At 35.7% G+C, this 23,852-nt stretch overlaps 1 protein-coding gene across 4 annotated transcripts in view; it reads right to left on the reverse strand.

The window, feature by feature from the left end:
* Positions 1–1,048: 1,048 nt before the first annotated feature.
* The window catches only part of LOC136031631 (homeobox protein dve-1-like), a 128,771-nt gene continuing 105,967 nt past the window's right edge, over positions 1,049–23,852 (reverse strand). For all 4 annotated transcript variants that reach the window (XM_065711272.1, XM_065711271.1, XM_065711273.1 and 1 more), the window contains 4 exons: positions 23,693–23,795; positions 20,726–20,914; positions 19,531–19,650; positions 1,049–4,400 (listed from right to left, as the gene is read on the reverse strand). In XM_065711272.1, the coding sequence (XP_065567344.1) occupies positions 3,558–4,400; positions 19,531–19,650; positions 20,726–20,914; positions 23,693–23,795 (1,255 nt within the window). In that variant the 3' untranslated portion in view covers positions 1,049–3,557. The remainder of the gene's footprint in view (positions 4,401–19,530; positions 19,651–20,725; positions 20,915–23,692; positions 23,796–23,852) is intronic.

Raw genomic sequence — 23,852 nt, forward strand, 5'->3', positions numbered from 1 at the left:
AAAACCAGACATGCATTAATTCAAAAACTTAAAAAAAACAAGTTTTTGAAATGAAAGCTAGGAGCCACATTAAAAATTAAAACGAACAGAAATTACTCCGTATATGAAAGGGGCTTTTCCTCCTCGACACCCCGCTCCTTGCGCTAAAGTTTGATTCTTTCTCGCAAACTCTACTTTTTAAAACAATAAAAAACTTTAGCGTAAAGAGCCGGGTGTCGAGGAGGAAAAGCGCCTTTCATATACGGAGTAATTTCTGTTCGTTTTAAGTTTTAATGTCGCTCCTTACTTTCATTTCAAAAAACTTGTTTTTTTTTATTTAATTTTTCTTTCAAAGCTCAATTGACAGTGGCGTGGTGGTACTGAGAAAAATTAGCCTATAGCCATTTACAAAGTCAAATTTTCGTTATGAAACTGGTTGCCTACACTCAAAAGAAGAATGTAACTTCTATTGCAAGTTTACTATACTAGCTGCAAATAACTCTTCAAAATTCTTCTATTAAATTATTAATTTTAGCGGATTAGTGGTAGTCTACTGTGTTGAGAAATTGTTCTTTTCCCAAAAATTTGAAGTTTCAGAGTCGTCTCGGGTGACGTGTGAGTTCCAACATTTAAATATGTTTTCCACATCTCCAAAAATGTTATTTAATTGCATAGTATTTAATATATTCACCTTATAATACCAAAGTGCGAGGAGCGTCAAACGAAAAAATATAAGGGCCATGGTGTCTTGAAGTTTGGCTGGAATGTCTGATTGGGATAAAGGGGTTAACAGCAGTGGCGTAGCTCCAGCATTTTTATTGGGGGAGGGGTAAGAGGGGCCCACACTAGGAGCGTTAACAGGCATGGTCTATATAACTTTTTCTCCAAATTATTAGGAGGGTAGCTGCCCCTTTGCCTTCCCCCAAACCTTGCCACTGATTAACAGTAATATGTGTAACTAGGCCAAAAAGTACAAATAGCTTATATAAATTACCACTTATGTGAGTTACCCTAGACAATCAACTTATTCAAAGTTATTTGATTTCTAGACTGTCAAAGAAACTAAAAATTGTGGAAAAGACAATCATATTTATTTTTGAAACGAGAATTCAAATTCGATTCTTTTCGAGGATTTAACACTATATAATGAACATTAAATACATAAACCATAAATGCAGAAACAAAAAGAAATAACACAATGTGTATAAGGTTCTTTATAACTTGTATATTAAACTTATATTACGAGCATATACCTGTAATCAACAAACAAGTGAATTCGTAAAGTTTGGTCTGGAAGCGATAAAATGTGCTAATTATACGGAAACTACAAAAAAAACCTGAAAAATCATGATATTTCAGGTGGATCAAGCAGGTTCAAGTGCTACCTCTAAACAAATCCTTCATAAAATTAAGTACTCAGCCTACAGTGCAGACATACAAGCATGTTGGGCCTTGAGGTTCACCCCGATCTCCCCTATTTGTCTTCATTTTTCTTTAATAGTTGAAGAACTATAATTGGTTTCCAAGAGAGAGAGAGAGAGAGAGAGAAAAAAAGTGAAACAACTAGTTGTTGTCTTGTCTGGGTTTTCAAATATCTGGATATTCTCCTTTGAAAACCTTTTCCAAATACACATATTTGCTTATGACTTGTAGATTCAAAATTTGCAACATCTTATAGGTGGCACAAATGAAAACAGAAGCGACCTTCAAAAACTGAATTGAAAAAAAAATTAAAATTTGGGAACAACTAAAATACTAATGTAAACTTGAAAAACAAAATTCGAACAAAACTTTAAAAATAGGCAAATAATATGGATAATATAGGGAATTATAAGGAAAAAGGTAAGAATTGCGATATTGCAAAGTAGGGTATGCTTCCTACTGACCGCTAGTAAATATTAAATAAATAAAAAAGTTTTATTAACAGAAAGTAAAGATCAGCTTTAAAACTTAAAACGAACAGAAATTATTACACATATTATATGGCTCGCCCTCTAGTCAATAACTCGCTCTTTACGCTAAAGTTTGAATTTTGTTCCAATTCTTTAATAAATGCCGTTTAATTAGAATAAATAGCTCTTTTGAAAGTACTAAAAAGAACTTTAGCGTAAAGAACGAGGTATTGACTAGGGGCCGAACCTCATAATATACGCGATAATTTCTGCTCTTTTTCAGTTTTAACGTTGCTCCTTATTTTCAGTTGAAAAAACTTGCTTTTCTTATTTATTTAATTTCTGATAAATAAATATTCATGCATACCTGATCTTTCTTTTGGCAAAAAATACAAAATTCCACATTTTTGCAGATAGGAGCTTGAAACCTCTACAGTTAGGTTTTCAGATATGCTGAAATTGACGGTGTGTTTTTCATTGAGATTCTATGACTTTTAGGGGGCATTTATCATTTTTTCAAAAATCAGGCAAATTTCCTCTGGCTCGTAACTTTTGATGGATAAGACTAAATTTGATTAAACTTATATATTTGAAATCAGCATAAAAATCCAATTCTTTTGATGCATTGATTGGTATCATAAATTCTGTTTTTTACAGTTTCTGTTACTATTGAGAAGGGTTGCTCCTTACTTGCAGCTCGGTACCACGAACTATTTGACAAGCCGGAACTCCAAAAGACGAAATTTAGTCAAAAGGATCCGTTTTTATGCCTGATTTCAAAACTGTAAATTTTATTAATTTTAAAATTATATGCAAAAATTTTATTACTATAAGAAAATATCAGTCTTGGCGGAGATTACACACTGAAATTTAGTACTTCATATGTCTTAGAACCTATTTGCAGAGGTTCAAAGCTTGTATCTACAAAAACACGAAATTTCGTAATTTTACCAAAAAAGAGGGTCACACATATGTGTTTATTTATTGTTTTTTTCCATGGGGTCATAGAATTAAATCGGTGGATTACACCTTATTCAAAATCCATCGCCAAAAATATACTGAAAATATTATTGTTTTTTCATGCTAACTGAAGTCAGCTATTAATACTAAAAATTAACTTTTTTTTGGCATAATAAATCCCCCCACCCATAGCTTTAAGAAGGATTTTTAATCAATATTTTTTATTCCTGTAACTATCTTGCGTACTCCGACAATTATATACACATAACTATCATTTAACTCCTCTAAATTTAACATTTCCCCTTATATCCCCCTTCCTATTTTAAAGTAATTTAACCAATGATAAGACCCTCTCCCCCATTGGTTACTCCAGGTTACGTCTAACAAAGATAGAAGCCTAACATACCAATAGTAGTTTTACAACCGAACAGTTGAAATTGCTCTTTTTTTAACTAAAGGAACTAATTAAGAAGGGACAACTTATTATAATCAGCCCAACTTATTATTTATCACGCAGGATTTATAATCCACATACAGGAACACACGCAACTGAGAGAGAGTGGAGGGAGATCATTAGGTCTGCTGCTTACAAGACAACTCGAGATTTATGATTTTCTGAATAGTTTCGTTATCACTCGCCTGTTTTTAAGGTTCTTCAGGATTACCCCCCCCCCCCCCACAAATTCATTAAAACATATATGCCTGCCGATGCAGTGCTACAGTAAATTAAAATTCTATTTCTGTAGCTGTTTTCAATCTTTTACACTTAGCCCTTCTGTTTTTAAACCAAAATTGCACATTTTTCGGCTCCAATTTCGGAAACTTTTGTCTATATTGTTGCCTATTTAACTCATCAGTGAACCGGACAACCATGGAATGAGCAGGATGTGTGTTAATTGAAAACCAATGTTCTAGCAATGGAACCTCAGAGACAGGGTCAATAAAAGTCCTATTACGCTTCCTTCTTTCTTCTGATAAACAAGAAAGTCCAGACGCATTTTGACCCATTTGAGAAAAACTATTAATATACGGAGGCATATACATCAGACCTCCTGTACCAATTAAAGGAGGTGGGCCAATAGGCACTTGAAAATTTGAATATCGTTCAATAATTTGACTATGTTGATCCTGTGAATATTTTTGTGGGCTCCAACTGGAACCTGACTCTGATTGATAACTTCTTTCTTCCTTACATGACAAGTTCTCGGGACTTTCACCAACAGATGCAGTAGTCTTTTTCTCATTATGATTATCAAATTCATCATATTCACTCTCTATTTCTGATTCATTACTAGCCCTTGAAACTCTATCATTTTCGTCACATTCATCTTTTATAGTAACAACTATTTCCTTTCGAAGGTCGTCATCTGTGGTGGAATCATTCAAAGGCTCCTCATCGTCGTTATCAGTTAGGTCGTTGAGGCTTTTCGATTCCTCATTTTCACGTGATTCACTCCGTTTTTGAGCGGCGCGGGCATTCTTAAACCAATAAACTATGTTTGGCATGTCTAATGGCTTTCGTCCGCGGCGAGACTCGAGGGAGTTGAGCTCTTGAACATAGTCCAGTATCTGAAATAAAATAGGTTCTAATTAAATTTATAAGCTGGACTTCGCACAAATTTTTGGATAAAAAACAAGAGCTAAGAGCTCATACGGCACTTGTGACGAGGCAAGAAGAGCTAAGAGCCAAGAGATCATATGGTATGAGCTCTAACAAAACTCTATGAATCAATAGATTGATTTAAAAAGGAAAATAAAAGGCTTAATGTCGGTCAAGATTTAAAATAAGAGCTCTGGGTCACGATGTCCTTCTAAATATCAAAATTCATTAAGATCCGATCACCCACTCGTAAGTTATAAATACCTAATTTTTTCTAATTTATCCTCTCCCTTTAGCCTGCAGATGGTCGAATCTAGGAAAACGACTTAATCAAGTCAATTTGTGCAGCTCCCTGACACGCCTACCAATTTTCATCGCCCTAGCACGTCCAGAAGCACCAAACTCGCCCAATCACTGAACCCCTCCCCCCAACTCCCCTAAAGACGTGTCTTAGACAAGTTCTTATTCTTCCCATCCAGTTTCATCCTGATCTCACCGCTTTAAGTATTTTCTAAGATTTCCGGTTCCCCTCAACTGCCCCCCCCCCAATTACGCTGGATCCGGTTGAAATTTAAATTAAGAGATCTGAGTCACGAGGTCCTTCTAAATATGAAGTTTCATGAAGATCCGATCACTCCTTCGTAAGTTATAAACACTTCATTTTTTCTAATTTTTTAGAATTAACTCCCCCCCCCCAATAGAGCGGATCCATTCCAATTATGTAAATCACGTATCTAAGGCTTCTGCTTATTTTTCCAACCAAGCTTCATCCCGATCCCTCCACTCTAAGTGTTTTCCAAGTTTTAGGTTTCCTCCTCCCAACCCCCCCCCCTAATGTCACCAGATCTGTTCGGGATTTAAAATTAGAGTTCTGAGACACGATATCCTTCTAAATATCAAATTTCATTGAGATCCGATAACCCGTTCATAAGTTAAAAATACCTCATATTTTCTAATTTTTCAGAATTAAACCCCCCCCCCAACTACCCCAAAAAGAGCGGATCCGTTTCGGTTATGTCAATCATGTATCTAGGACTTAAGCTTATTTTTCCCAACAAATTTCATCCCGATTCCTCCACTCTAAATGTTTTCCAAGATTGTAGGTTTCCCCCTCTCAACTCTCCCCCCCCCCAATGTCACCACATCTGGTTAGGATTTGAAAAAAGAGCTTTGAGACACGATATCCTTCTAAATATCAAATTTCATTGAGATTCGATCATCCGTTCGTAAGTTAAAAATACCTCATTTTTTCTAATTTTTCAGAATTAACCGCCCCCTCAACTACCCCAAAGAGAGCGGATCCATTCCGGTTATAACAATCATGTATCTAGGACTTGTGCTTATTTTTCCCACCAACTTTCATCCCGATCCCTCCACTCTAAGTGTTTTCCAAGTTTTAGGTTTCCCCCTCCCCCCCCCCAATGTTACTAGATCTGTTCGGGATTTAAAATAAGAGCTTTGAGACACGATATCCTTCTAAATATCAAATTTTATTGAGATCCGATCACCCGTTCGTAAGTTAAAAATACCTAATTTTTTTCTAATTGTTCAGAATCCCCCCCCCCCCCCAACTACCCCAAAGAGAGCGGATCCATTCCGGTTATGTCAATCATGTATCTAGGACTTGTGCTTATTTTTCCCACCAAGTTTCATCCCGATGTCACCCCCCAATGTCACCAGATCCGGTCGGGATTTAAAATAACAGCTCTGAGACACGATATCCTTCCAAACATCAAATTTCATTAAGATCTGATCAACCGTTCGTAAGTTAAAAATACTTCAATTTTTTCTATCTTTTCCGAATTAACGGGCCCCCCACTCCCCCCAGATAGTCAAATCGGGAAAACGGCTATTTCTAATTTAATCTGGTCTGGTCCCTGATACGCCTGCCAAATTTCATCGTCCTAGCTTACCTGGAAGTGCCTAAAGTAGCAAAACCGGGACCGACAGACCGACAGAATTTGCGATTGCTATATGTCACTTGGTTAATACCAAGTGCCATAAAAAATACTTTTTACGGCAACTGTTATTTCAATTTGTCTATGCGCGACCTTGGGCCAATCTCTGAGTTGGGGAGATATCTCTCTCAAGATGGAGGTGTGCATAAAACTATGAAAAATAGTGATCGAAGACAAATAGCATGGCTTTATATGTGGTATATCTGGGTAATAACCAGTGTATCTGAATAGATTTTCTTCGCACAATTAAAAAACGACGCTTCCAATTTTTAGTGAGGATGCAGCTCCCTCTAGCCTCACTTTTTTTACGATTTCTTTACGATTACAGTAATAGACAAGACCTACAGTGTTCCCTTAATAAATTTAGTTTCTGCAGTAAGAGAGGAGTTATCCTTGCCTCAGCATCCATCTTGCCAATGTAGCGTGAATATTCTCCTCCAAATGAATAGGGCTAGGGATTAAATTATCGCTATAGAATTGTGACTCCTAAACGTATTTGACCCAATATTTTTTTTCAAGAAATAACATTACTCAATACCCCTGGGAGTTAATTCTTTTTAAATTTAGAAGGCAAGTAAACGGAAACATATATGTATTATTGTTTCTACTTTTTCATACAACACAAAAAGAAACATCCAAATTATAAACATTGATGTTTCTATGATTTTGAACTACTTACGATTATGGACTACGTACTGAGGTCAAAATGACTTCAAAGGTAATATAAAAAGGTAATACAAAAAAATTCCAAAATTTCAAAATCATCTTATTGGGTAGGATAAACTCGGTGTTCTGCAAACAATTAAGTAGCCCTCGGATCACTTTTCGTCAAAAGTAATCTTAAATTACCACGATTCACTAATTTTAATACTTTTCTAAAGCACTTTTTGCAATGACAGTAAGAAAAAACCCTGAATTGATGCAGGTCCCGCAAAGAGGGGATAGTGCCCACTTTGAGAATCACTGCTCTATACTTACCTCGAAGATCTCTAGCGTAAAACTTGAGTACTTGGGCCTAAAATGACCTAAATGAGTTGTTATACCTAAAACACACTGTGTCATAAAATCCAAAGTGAAAGGTTTCTGTTTAGTTTTACCTGTTTTTAACGTAATATATTGTAACCCTGAGAAAAATTTCCAATTGAAATGAATTGTAACCCTAAAGTGTAGAAAAATGTCAATCCTCCTACATTTCCAGCGTTATCAATGCTTCTCCTGTGGCACATGCTGATAATATCCTTAATAACAGTCGAACTACCGAACTACTTTTCGGGTATTTTCAAACATCTGCAAGTTGAATACCTAAACCTTGGTCTAGAATTTAACGCTTGGAGGTGTGAGTTACTCGTTTCCAACTGGTGTGGAAGTAGTTCCGTCCTATCTGTAGCTCTTAGTTTATCGAGTTGATATGGTTTAGCCAGTTGAGAGTACCAAACACCCTCGCCTCTCAATCGTTTCAACTCTCTCTCACACTCAACAACTTCTTATAAGCCATATTTCTCGCAAAATTGTCAGTGCATACGTATTCATAGTTTCTGTGAACTTGCATTTGAACCGACGCATTCTTCTATTTCTTTTTAATCAATGTACCCTTCCTCACGTTCTGTACGTTGTCAACTTTTGGGAGACCAGATCTTATAATAGAAAAATTGTGTTAAGGTACGTTAAATACATCAACAATAATCCCCTCCATGGTGACAAAGTTCTGGGATAGTTCAAAGGTTTGGAGGAGCTCATCCTGATTGCCAAAGATTGTGCTTTTGACCTTCCTTCTAAAACGAAACGAAGAACATGTTATCCTTGAAAGAGGTGGGACGAGGCTATAAAAAAGGACTTAAAAGAAATAAGAACTTCATGGGAGGTAGAAAGAGTGAAGCGTTTAATAGTTTGGGTGGAGGAGGAGCGTAAGCAGTTGTTTTGGTCTCAGGTGGCTTAGTGCTGCCACTTAGCCATTTAGTGAGTTTAAATGGAGTTGATTTTAAAGGGGATTAAATACAAAAAAAAACAAGTTTTTTAACTGAAAGAAAGGAGTGACATTAGAACTTAAAACGAACATAAATTACTCTGTATATGAAAGGGGATGTTCCCTTCTCAACGCCCCACTCTTTACGCTAAAGTTTGACTCTTTCTCTAAATTCTACTTTATGAAAAAGTAAAAGACTTTAGCGTAAAGAATGGATCTTTGAGGAGGGAACAGCCTCTTTCATATATGGACTAATTTCTGTTCTTTTTAAATTTTAATATCGCTCCTTACTGTCAGTTAAAAAAAAACTTTTTTTTTAATTTCTGAACGTTTTTGAATTAATGCATGTTTTGATTTTGGCTCTCCACACATGAATAATTAAAATGAAATTTGCATATTCATTTATTTTTTCGCTAAATGGCTTTCTCATAGTTTTGATCAAACGATTTGAGAAAAAAGGAGCAGGGGAGGAGGCCTAGTTGCCCTCTAGTTTTTGGTTACTTAAAAAGGCAACTAGGACTTTTATTTTTTATGAGCGTTTTTATTAGTAAAAATTATACGTAACTTACGAATCAACTTACGTAACGAACTTCTATATTCGTATATTTTTATTATGTATATGAGGGGGTTCGCCCCCTCGTCCATGCCTCGCTCTTTACACTAAAGCTTAAATTTTGTCCCAATTCCTTAAGAATGACCCATGAATCACAAAGGTCGTAGTATAAATAGTTGAAATTACTAAAAATACTTTAGCGTAAAGAACGAGGTATTAGGAGGAGGTGGACCCTTCATATGTGTAATAATTTCTGTTCATTTCAAGTTTTAATGCTGTTCCTTACTTTCAGTTGAAAAAACTTTTCATATTTATTTTCTCTTTTTTTGAATAATACTAGACAATCCTGCACCCCCTTCATAGAAATTCTCTTCCCCCATGAAAAATTCCTCGATGGAAAGTTCCCCAAAAATATCCCCCTCTTGTCAACCCCTCACCCCAACCAAAAAATACCCCTGAAAACGTCTGTACATTTCCCAATAACCATTATTATATGTAAACAATGGTCAAAGTTTATAACTTGCAGCCCCTCCCACGGGGACTGTGGGGGATTAAGTCGTCCCAAAAGACACTATTATTAGGTTTTTCAACTATGTTGAATAAAATGGCTGTCTAAGAACTTTGATCCGGAGACTTTGGGAACAAATGAGCTTGGGAGGGGACCTAGGTGCCCTCCAATTTTTTGGTCACTTAAAAAGGGCACAATAACTTCTAATTTCCGTTAGAATGAGCCCTCGTATGAAATTCTAGTCCCGCTGTGTCAATACGATCACCTCTGGAAAAAAAAGAAGAAAAATAAACGCGCATCCGCGATCTGTCTTCTGGGAAAAATTCCACATTTTTGTAGATAGGAGCTTGAAACTTCTACAGTAGGGTTCTCTGATACGCTGAATCTGATGTTGTGATTTTGGTTAAGATTCAACGACATTTAAGGATGTTTCTCCCTATTTTGTAAAAATAAGGCATATTTTCTCAGGCTCGTAACTTTTGATGGGTAAGACTAAACTCGATGAAACTTGTATATTTAAAATCAGCATTAAAATACAATTTTTTTGATATAACATTTGGTATGAAAATTTCGATTTTCGGTTACTATTGAGCCGGGTCGCTCCTTACCACAGTTCGTTACCTCGAACTGTTTGATTACATTGAGCTGGGTTGAGTTACATGGGGTGGGATTTAGTTAAATAGGGTTGGGTTGAATGGTATTGAACTAAACAGGGTTGAATTAAATGAGGATTGTGTTCAATGAAGTTTGAGATACACAAAGTGGAAAATGGGATAAGTTTGAAGGAGTTGAGCTTCATGTGGCTAAGTTGCAATTGAATCCTTTTTTTTTACATAGTGAAAGCTATTTGAATATCTGCCCAATTTCCTTTTTTCTCTGTTTCATTGACAAAAAGGCTTTAGAGCTCAGAATAAAGATAAAACATATACATAAATATGTGTTCCTATTCGTACATAAGCATAACAGACCTTCATTTTCCCAGTATTAATTTCCTCAAAAGCTAATCCACCTTTTCGACTCCTACTTAAAAATGGAAATCCCTTGTCTTTTGTTGCTAATTTTAAGCTGGATTAGAATTCGTATAAGTAGAGAAAAGGACTGTTCCTCCCTTTGCTGATTACATTTGTGCTAATTCATCCAACTCCAGCAGTAGAGATTAAAGCTTTTTCTTCCCTTTTGTATTTACATAAGAATTTTCTTCTTTCCAGTTGGGAATAAAATCCCTAATTCTTGCAGATATAGGATTAAATACTAAGAAGGAAAGCGATTATTATAGTTTCTCAATTCTCAAAGAAATTTTCCCTAGATTAAAGCTTTTTCTTCTCTTTTGTATTTACATAAAAATTTTCTTCTTTCTAGCTTGGAATAAAATCCTGAATTCTTGCAGATGTAGGACTAAATACTAAGAAGGAAAGCGATTATTATAGTTTCTCAGTTCTTACAGGAATTTTCCCTTGACTAATTATTACAAGAGTGTTTTACTGGAAATTGGTATGAAGGAAAGGGGCATAAAGAAGTACAGAAGATGACTCTGAACAAAGGACATTTATTAAACAATTCACTTGAATGTAGAAAAGAGTGTTAGCATTAACAGTTTTGTTTTGCTATACCTCTTCCTGTTCAGAACTGAGCACAAACAATAATTGTTTTTTTCATTAATGAACAAACAATCTAGAAAAAAAATAATCAGAATTCGCCCTTGTGGTTTGGGCTACGTCAACTGCAGAGTGTAACTAACTAACAAGCAAACTAACAATAACTCACCGCAGCAACAAGGTGCCTGAGGCCAACTCAACTACGCCCGATTCTCCCACATACCAATCTATCCAAAGCCTCCCTCTTAACACCCTCCCAGGAAGTTCCCGTTTCCTTGAAATCCTTCTTTATAATATCATCTCACCCCAAGAGCGGACGACCTGCTATGCGTTTAGCTCCAGAGGGTAGAAAATACACCACTACAATACGGCACAGACATGGATGGAAACTGAATACTGAATAGACATCCTTTGTCTAACCATAGGGGCTAATAAGTTGGAAAATTTCACATTTTCCAACTTATTCTCTGTATTTTTCGTATCTTCTGTATTTTTGATATGGTTTCCATGCATTCGAATTGTAATGTGAAAAAGTGCGAAGATATATTAAGGTTTAAATTACAAAAGCACTTTGATTTGATACAAGATGTGACCATGGCTAGTTTGGAGATTGAAGTCATTATGAAGCTTGTTATCCTTGCAAATGAATATTCTCTTTATTTTTGTTTTAGAGGTGAATTTTACAAACAGGTGTTTGGTTTGGCCATGGGGGCATCTCTCTCTCCTTTGTTGGCAAATCTCTTCACGGACTCTATTGAGACCTTCCCTATACACAGTTTTAGGCTTTTCCTTTGTTTCTGGGGCAGATTCATGGACGATGTGGTTTGCATTTGGAAAATCGGTTTAGAGTCCTTTAACCTTTTCCATAAAAATTTAAATAGTTTTGAAAAAAAATGCAAAATCTACAGTGGAGTTTGAAGAAAATGACAAACTGCCTTTTCTTCATATCCTATTGATTAAAAGTGATTTCAATTTATTGTTCTCAATATATAGAGAACCTACACATAGTGATAGATATTTGAGCTTTCATTCTTGCCACCCTATTTCAGTGAAACGAGGAGTTGTGATTGCACATGTGGATAGGGCGTTCAGGATTTGCTCCCAAGAGTTTTTATGGCACCAAGTGACATATAGCGATTGCAAATTCTGTCGGTCTGTCGGTCTGTCTATCCCGGTTTTGCTACTTTAGGCACTTCCAGGTAAGCTAGGATGATGAAATTTGGCAGGTGTATCAGGAACAAGACCAGATTAAATTAGAAATTGTCGTTTCCCCGATTCGACCATCTGGGAGGGAGTGGGGGGGGACGGTTAAATTGGAAAAATTGGAAAAAAGAGGTATTTTTAACTTACAAACGGGTGATCGGATCTTAATGAAATTTGATATTGGGATTGATATTGTGTCTCAGAGCTATTATTTTAAATCCCGACCGGATCAGGTGACATTGGGGGGAGTTGGGGCGGGGAACCTAAAATCTTGAAAAACGCTTAGAGTGGAGGGATCGGGAGGAAACTTGGTGGGAAAAATAAGCAATATATAGAGAACCTACACATGGTGATAGATATTTGAACTTTCATTCTTGCCACCCTATTTCAGTGAAACGAGGGGTTGTGATTGCACAGGTGGATAGGGCGTTCAGAATTTGCTCCCAAGAGTTTTTATGGCACCAAGTGACATATAGCTATTGCAAATTCTGTCGGTCTGTCGGTCTGTCTATCCCGGTTTTGCTACTTTAGGCACTTCCAGGTAAGCTAGGATGATGAAATTTGGCGGGTGCACCAGGAACCAGACCAGATTAAATTAGAAATTGTCGTTTCGATTCGACCATCTGGGATGGGGGGGGGGGACGGTGGAAAAATTGGAAAAAAGAGGTATTTTTAACTTACAAACGAGTGATCGGATCTTAATGAAATTTGATATTGGGATTGATATTGTGTCTCAGAGCTCTTATTTTAAATCCCGACCGGATCAGGTGACATTGGGGGGAGTAGGGGTGGAGAACCTAAAATCTTGAAAAACGCTTAGAGTGGAGGGATCGGGAGGAAACTTGGTGGGAAAAATAAGCACAAGTCCTATATACTAGATTGACATAACCGGAACGCATCCGCTCTCTTTGGGGGAGTTGAGGGGAGGGTTAATTCTGAAAAATGAGGTATTTTTAACTTATTATGGAGCAATCGGATCTTATTGAAATTGGATGTTTCGAAGGATATAGTGTCTCACAGCTCTTATTTTAAATCCCGACCGTATCCGGTGACTTTGGGAAAGTTAGGGGGGACCTAGAATCTTGGAAAACGCTTAGAGCCGAGGGATCAGGATGAAACTTGGTGAGAAGAATAAGCACAAGTCAAGATAAGTGACTGCCATAACCGGACCGTATCCGCCCTCTTTAGTGGAGTTGGGGGGGGGGGGGGGGGGGGGGTAATTCGGAAAAATTAGAAAAAATGAGGTATTTGTAACTTACTAACGGGTGATCAGATCTTAATGAAATTTGATATCTAGAAGGATCTAGTGCTGAAACCGGAAATCTTGGAAAACGCTTAGAGTGGAGGGATCGGGATGAAACTTGATGGGAAGAATAAACACAAGCTATAGATACGTGATCGACATAATTGGAACGGATCCGTTCTCTATGGGGGAGCTGCGGGTTATTAATTTGAAAAATTTGAAAAATTGAGGTATTTTTAACTTAAGAACGGGTGACCGGATCTTAATGAAACTTAATGTTTAGAAGGAACTCATGTCTCAGAGCTTTTATTTCAAATACCGACCAGATCTGTTGAGATTGGGGGAATTTGGAGGGGGAAACCGGAAATCATGGAAAACGCTTATAATGTCCTTGATTCGTGATCGACGTAACCGGAAAGGATCCACTCTACTTGGGGAAGTTAGGGGTATTGGATTCAGTGCTTTGGCGAGTTTGGTGCTTCTTGACGTGCCAGGACGATGAAAATTGGTAGGTGTGTCAGGGAGCTGCATAAATTGACTTGAAAGAGTCGTTTTCCCTGATTCGACCATCTGAGGGGTTGAAGGATTCTTAAAATTTTGATAGAGATCATGCCATACGAGCTCTTGGCTATTCCGACCTTGTCACAAGTGCCATATGAGCTCATAGCTTTTGTTAGATTCTGAATTGTTGTATTTGAGGGATATTTTATTTTATTACCTGACAAAATAATAAAAAATAGACGCATTAAATAAAACAATAGGGTTATTGGAGTTTCACAATGTACAGAATTAATTAAGCCGAAAAGTTTCATTTCTTTGCCTTATGCACCAATTTTGGGGGAAATGCTAAAACGAATTTTGCGTAAGCATAACACTGATACGTGTTTCCAATCAGTGAGACCATTAGGTAGTTTCCTTAATTCTGGGAAGGATTTAACCCGGAGAGATTTAGTTAGGGGGGTGAATAAAATTCCTTGTTCTTATGGAGAGTTTTATAGTGGTAGAACTCACCAACAGTTTATTGAAAGATTTATTGAGCATCGCAACTCAATAGAAACAACCCTACAATTAAGAAAACCTCCTGAAACTTTTGTTTCGGCTCTGGCTGAATATACATTCTTTCATCCAGAACATTTTATAAAATTTGATGAGGCTACAGCTATTTCTACTGATAGGGGGTTTTTCTCAGTAGGCGAGGGAGGCTACAGAAATTAAAATCATATGTTTGCTAATCTTTCAATAAATAGAGACACGGGGAATTTAAATATTATCTTCAATATTAGCCAACAAGAGGATTATTTCACAACAGAATAGTTAATTTAGTTTCGATTTTCATAATTTTCCTCAGTTGCTTTGACATTATCATTGAAGTAACTCGAATAGCTTCTTTTCCCTACGTGGATCAGTAGCGAAAATTGTATTTATTATTATTGGTGGTGGTTTTATATGTTTTTAGTTTAGTCCTCTTTTTCTTGCGCTGAGGACGCCTAGTTTAGATACAGGCGAAATATCGTGTTATTTTACTATTTCTTTTCTTGTCGCATTCGCAACACCAGGCCGTCTGGGTCCAACACAGCTGCGCAAGCTTCTCCTCCATCCCAACTTATTCAAAGCCTCCCTACTTACACCCTTCCAGGAAGTACCCAATTCCTTTAAATCCTTCTTTATTGCATCCTGCTACCCCAGACAAGGAATACCTGCTGTCCGTTTAGCCCAAAACGGTTGGCCGAAAAGGACAATCTTTGGCAATCTGTCATCCTTCATCCACAACACGTACCCTAGCCATCTCAACCTTTCTTTCATTATAGCCCTAAAAAGTGTGATAAAACCATATTTTTTGTAAAGTCTACTGCTTGAAATACAGTCAGTCACCCAGGTACCCAGAACAATCCATAGGCAATTTCCCTGGAAAACATCTAGTAAATCTTCATCCGAATTTTGGAGAACCCATGCTTCAGAGCCATATTTAACAAGTGTCATCACTATACCTTCCAATATTCTAATCTTGGTTTGCAGACTTATCTTCGTATTCTTCAAAACTTTTTTTAACTGTGAAAGCACACCCTGAGCCTTGGCTATTCTACTGTTAACTTCTTCACTGCTCCCACCGTCTTTACTAATAATTAAATAAAAAAAACAAGTTTTTTCAACTGAAAGTAAGGAGTGACATCAAAACTTAAAACGCAAAGAAATTACTTCGTATATGAAAGAGGCTGCTTCCTCATCAACGCCCCGCTCTTTACGCTAAAGTTTGACTCTTTCTCTCAATTCTTCTTTCTAAAACAGTAAAAAACTTTAGCGTAAAGAGCGGGGCGTTTATGAGGAAGCAGCCTCTTTCATATACGAAATAATTTCTGTGCGTTTTAAGTTTTGATATCACTCCTTACTTTCAGTTGAAAAAACTTGTTTTTTTTATTTAATTTCTGAACGTTTTTGAATCAATGCATGTTTTGATTTTGGCTCTCCGCAGAGGAATAAACAAAACGAAATTTGCATATTTTTTTTTTGGCTCAATGGCTTTCTCATAACTTTGATCGAATGATTTTGAGAAAAAAAGAGCGGGGGACGAAGCCTAGTTGCCCCCCGATTTTTTGGTTAATTAAAAAGGCAACTAGAACTTTTAATTTTTTACGAATCTTTTTATTGGTAAAAGATTTACGTAACTTATAAATTAGCTTACGTAAAGAACTTTTGTATTCTCATGTTTTTATTACATATATGAGGGGATTCGCCCCATCGTCAGTACCTCGCTCTTTACACTAAAGCTTAAATTTTATCCCAATTCATTAAGAATGACCCCCTGAATCACAAAAGCCGTCAAATAAGTAGTTGAAATTACCGAAAATACTTTAGCGTAAAGAGCGAGGTATTAGAAGGAGGTGAGCCCCTCATATGGGTAATAATTTCTGTTTGTTTTAAGTTTTATTGCTGTTCCTTACTTCCAGCTGAAAAAGCTTTTTCACTTTTATTTTTTAATTGTTTTTTTTTTTTAAATAATGCTAGTAAATCCTGCTCTCCGTTCATGGAAATTTTCTTCTCCCATTACAAATTCTCGAAGGAAAGTTCCCCCAGCATATCCCCCTCTTCTCAACCCCTCCCCCAAACCAAAAAAATCCTCCTGAAAACGCCTGTATACTTCCCAATAACCATTACTATATGTAAGCACAGGTCAAAGTTTCTAACTTGTTGCCCCTCCCACGGGGACTGTGGGGGAGTAAGTCATCCCCAAAGACATAGTTATAAGGTTTTTCGACTACGCTGAATAAAATGGCTATCTCAGAATTTTGATCCGTTGACTTTGGGAAAATAATTAGCGTGGGAGGGGGCCTAGGTGCCCTCCAATTTTTTTGGTCACTTAAAAAGGGCACTAGAACTTTTCATTTCCGTTAGAATGAGCCCTCTTGCAACATTCTAGGACAACTGGGTCGATACGATCACCCCTGGGGAAAAAAAACAAAAAAAAAACAAAAAAACAAAAAAACAAATAAACACGCATCCGTGATCTGCCTTCTGGCAAAAAATGCAAAATTCCACATTTTTGTAGATGGGAGCTCGAAACTTCTACAGTAGGGTTCTCTGATACGCTGAATCTGATGGTGTGATTTTCGTTAAGATTCTATGACTTTTAGGGGGCGTTTCCCCCTATTTTCTAAAATAACGCAAATTTTCTCAGGCTCGTAACTTTTGATGGGTAAGACTTTTGATGGCTAAAACCAGCATTAAAATGCGATTCTTTTGATGTAGCTATTGGTATCAAAATTCCATTTTTTAGAGTTTTGGTTACTATTGAGCCGGGTCGCTCCTTACTACAGTTCGTTACCACGAACTGTTTGATACTACCAAGGTAAGTGAAGCTGCCCACCTGATCAATCTTTTCGTTACCCAACGTCACCTGTTCATCTTCACTAGTGAGTTAGTCTTTTTAATATTAATTTTCAAATCTATTTTAGCACCCTGATGTGAATTTTTCCTCCTATAAGTTATAAAGTTTTATATTATTTTTTCTTCACTTACTTTTTAGAAAATAATTATTGTAATCATTGTAAAAAAAAAAGTGTCCACCTGTAAATATTATTTTATAAGAAAAAGATAGATTAAAAATAAATCATATATGTTATTATTATTGAATAGAATAACCGTCATTGTAGAGCGAATAAATAAATAAAAAAAAATTAAGTCTTTTAAACTGAGAGTAAGGAGTGGCATTAACACTTAAAAGGGAACAAAAAATTACCCGCATCTGAAATACTACTACTACTACTACTAATAACTCACTGCAGCACCAAGCCGCCTGAGGCCAACACAGCTACGCACGCTCCTCCTCCAACCTAATCTATGTCCTTTCCTCGCTCTTTACGCTACAGTCTGACTTTTTGTCACAACTCTACGTTTTAAGTCAATAAAAACTTTAGCGTAAAGAGCAAAAGGGGTCAAGGAAGGGACAGTCCCTTTCATATACGGAATAATTTCTGTTCATTTTAAGTTTTAATGTCACTCCTTAATTTTTGTTAAAAAAAAATTTTTTCTTTTATTTCATTTCTGAACGTTTTATCAACTGATCCAGGTTCGAATTTGAGTCACCGTTAATTAAAAATTAAACCAAAACTTTAAGGTTAATTTTGCCATATTTATTCCGTATATGAAGAGTTCTTCCTCCTCTATATCTTGCTTTTTGAACTAAGGCTGTTAGCACTTCTAAAAAAACTTCTTATTCTAATTAAACAGCCCCTGTGTTTCAATTTTAGCAAACAGTCACACTTTAGAGTAAAGAGTAAGGTGTTGAGGAGGAGGCAACCCTTTATGTATGGAATAATTCCTGTTCGTTTTCAAATAATACCGGTAAATCTGGCTCACCCTCTGTGAAATTTACCCTCCCCTCCACAGAAAACTCCGTAGAAATTTCATCCAACGTAGAGTGCCCCCCCCCCATAAAATTCATCCCAGAAAGTTTCATTCTCGCTGAGAACCTCCCTCCCTGTAAAATTGCTTGCGGACGATTCAGCCTGAAAATTTTTTCCTTAGCATTCTTTCATTTGAATAATATTTTAATCGCTAATCGGTTTTAATCTGTTTCTTGATCACTGCGAAAATGCCCCCTTCCATGGAAATTATTTCCTAGAAAACAAAACACGCGGAAAAAAGCACCTGGATAATTGCCCCGGTATCTCCACATGCAAAAATTTGACACAGAGAATGTAAGAGAATTAAAACGAAATTCACATAGTAATTCTTTTAAAATCCTCCAGTATAACATATCCTCTGGAATATTCACCCCCCCCCCCCCTGAAATTTACCTCCCCAAAGAATATTCTCCCTATAGAATTTAACTCCAAGCACAACCATCCGCCCAAAGAAAGAAAAAAAATAATATATTTCACAATAACAAATACCATACGTAAACAATGGGCGAATTTCATAACATTCAGGCCTCTCACTACGGACTGTTGGGGGTCATCCTACACCTAAAGACATGACTGTTTGATCTTTCAACAAAACTGAACAAAATGGCTATCTGAAAATTTTGATCATATGATTTCGGGAAAAAAATGGGTGTGGGAGAGGACCCAGTTTCCTTCCAATCTTTTTGGTTACTTCAAAAAGGCACCAGAAATTTTAATGTCGAATGAGCCCTCTCCCAGTATTCTAGGACTAAACAAACGAACAAAAAAAACATGCATCCGTGATCTTTCTTCTCACAAAAAAAAATACAAAACTCATTATTTTGGCAGATAGGAGCTTGAAACCTCTGCGGTGGGGTTCTCTGATACGGTGAATCTGATGGTGTGGTTTTCATTCAATTCCTATGACTTTTAAGAAGTGATTCCCCTTTTTTGTAAAAAAAAATAAGGGAAATAATCTCAAGCTCCGAACCTTTGATGGATAAGACTAAACTTAATGGCACTTAATAATTTGAAATCAGCTTAAAAGTCCGATTCTTTTGATATAACTATCAGTATCAAAATTTCGTGATTTAAGGTTTCGGTTACTACTGAACCAGGTCGCTCCTTACTTACAGTTCATTGCCATAATATAAGAGCTAATGTGAACAAATAAAAGATTTAATAGGTAAGCTCACCTGAGACCGGGTAGGATGAGGATTTTCCAGAAACCATTTTTGGAGACGAGGGAGTTCAAAATCAGGGTCAAAAGTTGTTCGAACCCTGGTCCGCCCAGTTCCGAAACTTGACGACATAATCTAGAAATAAAAATAAATAATAGAAATACAATATTTATAGATTTATTTTGAAAATAAAAATGGCATCAAGATATCAATACAAAAACAAATCATTAAATACCCATTTGCTGTACACTCCTATTTCTGGCCATCATGTTATTGATTCCTTAAGAACAAACAATTCCCCCTATAATTATACAACAATTACTCCCTTTCATTGTAATGATTTCAATCTCTTTCTGGTAAATTATAATTGGTGAACCTGGGTATCTTAAGTTGACATTCTAACAATTATTTCATAAACGGTTTGTTGCTGAAATACTAAGAAAAAATTAAAAAATAAATAAAAAAAAAATCTTTTTTTAAAAAAATAAAAAAAAGTCATGCAAAGATTGTTGCACACCAAGGAAGCTGTAAAAGATTGGCTCTGACAAGACTCTATTCGTCTTTCTTTGATTATTTTGTCCTTTATACTTTTTCGTCTCAAACTTAAAATTGGCAAAAGCCGGTTTTCTGTTAGTATTTTAAGTGTTTCTGATTTAGTTTAAGGTAATAGATACGACATAGAAAATATCAATGCGGATTTTGTGTGTCTATCTCCACCTTAAAATTTAATCCAATATTTTTCACTGATTGTGATTTATTTTTTCATGTGTATTTATTCATATTGTTAATCAACTATTGTTTACTACTGTATTTTATTATTTATATACAAATTAATATTAATCCGATTTGAAGCATAGTTCAAACCGGAAATATCAGCATTTTGTCCAACTTTGTTTTACAGACTGTCAGTGACTGAATTTTCAATCAGTGACGGAAAATTCATTCCGTTTTCAGTTTTCACTATTAATCGGTTTTCTGCCCAATGTCTAGTCAGTTTGGTCACAACCCTTGTTTATATTAAGTATTCCATTCTTCTGATCTGGGTTCTGAAGGCTGGGAAAAGGGACAAGTGCCTCTCCCATAAGGCAAAAGTAGAAATAAGAACAGGTAGAGGGGAGATGTTACCAATGAAGGAGTCTCAGTTTTGATTGACACCCCTCATATGCAAATTATGTATCCAAACATGTACATGGTAAGACATTGACCTTACTTGTGATGTATCTGAACTAAGAAGTGGATTTGTGAGACTAGAAATGCTAGTTCTTTCAAGTTCAGGAACTCTTGTGCTTGCAGGCTGTGAGTTGTTGTTTTGATTTCTGAACCAGTCTTCAAAACGTCGAAACATTTCTTCTGTTGGAACTTCACAGCTTTTATCAGACCCAAGTTTTTGTAAGTATTCCTACAAAAGAAAACTATATGAAAAAGAGATTAAATTCATTTAAATCAACTGTAAATATTTTAAAATATAATGGAACATTCAACTAAAACATTTCAATTTCAAATCCCTTGATGATCAGAGACAAGGCTTGACACATTCATATCCGCAAATTGCAAGCTCTGAGTACATCAAATCTATCATCTAATTTTTCATCTACACCACCTCAGAGGTATCAGTTATATACCATCGCTTATGCACCAGATTATACACCATCGGGACTCTTTTCTATACCATAAAGTTGCAAATACGTCGACTTAAACAAACAAAACTCTTAACAAAAGAAAAAAAACAAACAAAAAAGGAAATAAAACAGCCAAATTATGGCCAATCTCTAATCATGAAAATTAAAATAAAGTATTCCAAAAAAACATAATAATAATAATAATCAAAACAAAAAAAGAGAAAAGAAAAGGGAAAAATTAAAATAGTCTATGAACCAAGACCCAAATGAAAGTTTTTCAGTTTAAGCTTAAACAAACAAAGTTGCTCCGCCACACGGAAGAGAATTGTTCTCTGGAAGAGAACTCCAAACCTTAGGACCTAGATACATGACAGAAAAACCAACTCCAGCTCCAATTCTGTATTTGATAACTAGATTATCAGCTTTGCAGATACTATAAATATGGAGTGATTTACTATCTCTATAAAAACCACGAAATACCTCAGGACTGATCCTGCTCGGTAATCTCGAAATTGTCCAACATTAAGCACTTTAAGTTTATTACAACTTACAACACGCCTCAGTATCGTTAACGTTTTCTAAGTATCTACCATTAAAATTTCAATAAAAGTTGGTTGACGACAGTATACATCCATATGGAATATATGGGTGGGTTAAAGCGTTATATAAAAGTGATAAAAAGGGTGGACAATTTTCTTTTCTTTTATTTTTTATTTATCTATTATTTTTAATTCAGTTTTTAATTTATTAATCTATATTTTCACATACATAGATCATAGTTTATTTATTTTTGTTTATTTACAATAGATTTAATTAAATAGTTGAGGTTTAAGTAAATAGTTGAGTTAATAGGTAATTAGTTACGTGGACATTCGCGCAACCACAAACCCTCCTAGGTTTTCCCTAGCGGGAAAGAGTTGTTTAATTTATTTCTATGTTTGTGAATGTGGAATAATACATTTATATGAACTTTTTTGATCTACTCCAATGTCGAATTACTCCAAGCCCTTGTGCGATTTTCGTTGCAACATCATCACTATATCGTTTCCCCAAAAGATTGTAATCTAGGTAGATACCAAAGAATCGTATCTCGTGCACACATTTAACAGGCTCCTTCGCAAAAGAAATTTATCCATCAATTCCCTGGGGCTCACTTACTCTTGAATGTAAAACAAAACTGGTCTTCGCAATATTAACATATAGTAAGCTTAAATTAGTAAAAACATGAAAACTTTTTAAAACACGATTAACCTTCAAACCCAAACTATTTAATCACTGAATAGAAAATCTTAAAGCAGTGTCATCAGCAAACGAGGTCAGACACGAATCTGACAGGTGAAATCTCATTCTATCAACATATATCAAATACAGTAGAAGACCAAGGACCGATCCTTGGGGAATCCCACAAGTAACATGAAACCGGGAAGGAGTGACATCATCAATCATAACATTAATAAGCCTACCATTCAAATAACTTTCAAACAATTTTAAGCATAATCCTTTTATACCTATACATTCCATTCTTCGCAATAAAACACTAAAATCTACTGTATAATTTTTTTTTTTAATTAAAGAATACTGTAGGAGGAATTTTGCGTCCGTTTCTGGATTATTATTCATGAAATCAAAGAAATGGATAACAGCATGACTAGTAGACTGGCTTCTCCGAAAACCAAACTGTGTCTCACTTTATGAGCCGACTCAAAACCGTCAAACCTAGTCATCAAATTTTTACTTCTGTCATTTTTCTATTTGAACTATTTCTCCCAGTAGCCCATTCGCGTTTGAGTCTACCTAAAAATAAGACTCATAATTTTTTTCAAATTAAAAACATTAGAATAAAATGAAAAGCCGTGACTGGAGGGTCAGAGCTTTTCTAAAACGTCATAGTCTGATTTGGTCAAACAATGGTTAAACGTCATAGTTTTTGTCAACAAAATCGCACCAACTTATTCAAGTATTTATGAATTTCTTTACTTCCACTTCAGAATATTTCTACTTCACATTTATAATTTTGGTCTATATATACACATTATGAAATTTTAAAGTTAATATGACAGAAAATCTATTTTAGATTAATACTAATAATGTACCTTGCTATTCTGTACCGCCCATAATTTGGGCAAACCTACTACAAACAGACCCCTCTTCACTATAGGGGAAACAGCAAAGCAATGTCTGAAAGGGCTAAACGCCATGATATTGTCAACAAAATCCAAAATAATTAAAAAAAAATAGAGGGGATTTACAATCTGGGTTCTATGTCCAATTTGGAAAATTTTAAAGTTTATGATAAATCAGAATACTTATTTTACATTAAAATTGATATTTCTGCCTTGTTCATACAGAGAATTCGCAGCGGCCGTAATTTGTGCCTACTCAGTGATATGCCTCGCCACTCTATCGCAGACTGATGTTATTTTAACGTCATTAATTGGTATTATTTACAAGTTTTAAGCTGATATTAAATATTGGTGTCATAATCTATGTATTATACATAAATGTATATAAGAAATACTAGCTTTGACAAGTTTATTTTCTAAAAAAAAATATTTTACCTCATCCAAGGGACATCCTAAACTGCTTAGCATCTTCTTCGATTGAGGCAAAAGAATTTTTAGTAGCTTTTCTTTGAGCTCTCTGGCAACCTTTTCGCAATTCCTGGAAAATTGAAAGTAATACAACTTAGAAAATATGTCTTGGTAATAAAGTGTTTTT

The sequence above is a fragment of the Artemia franciscana genome, chromosome 10 (genome assembly GCF_032884065.1).
Source record: "Artemia franciscana chromosome 10, ASM3288406v1, whole genome shotgun sequence".
NCBI lineage: Eukaryota > Metazoa > Arthropoda > Branchiopoda > Anostraca > Artemiidae > Artemia > Artemia franciscana.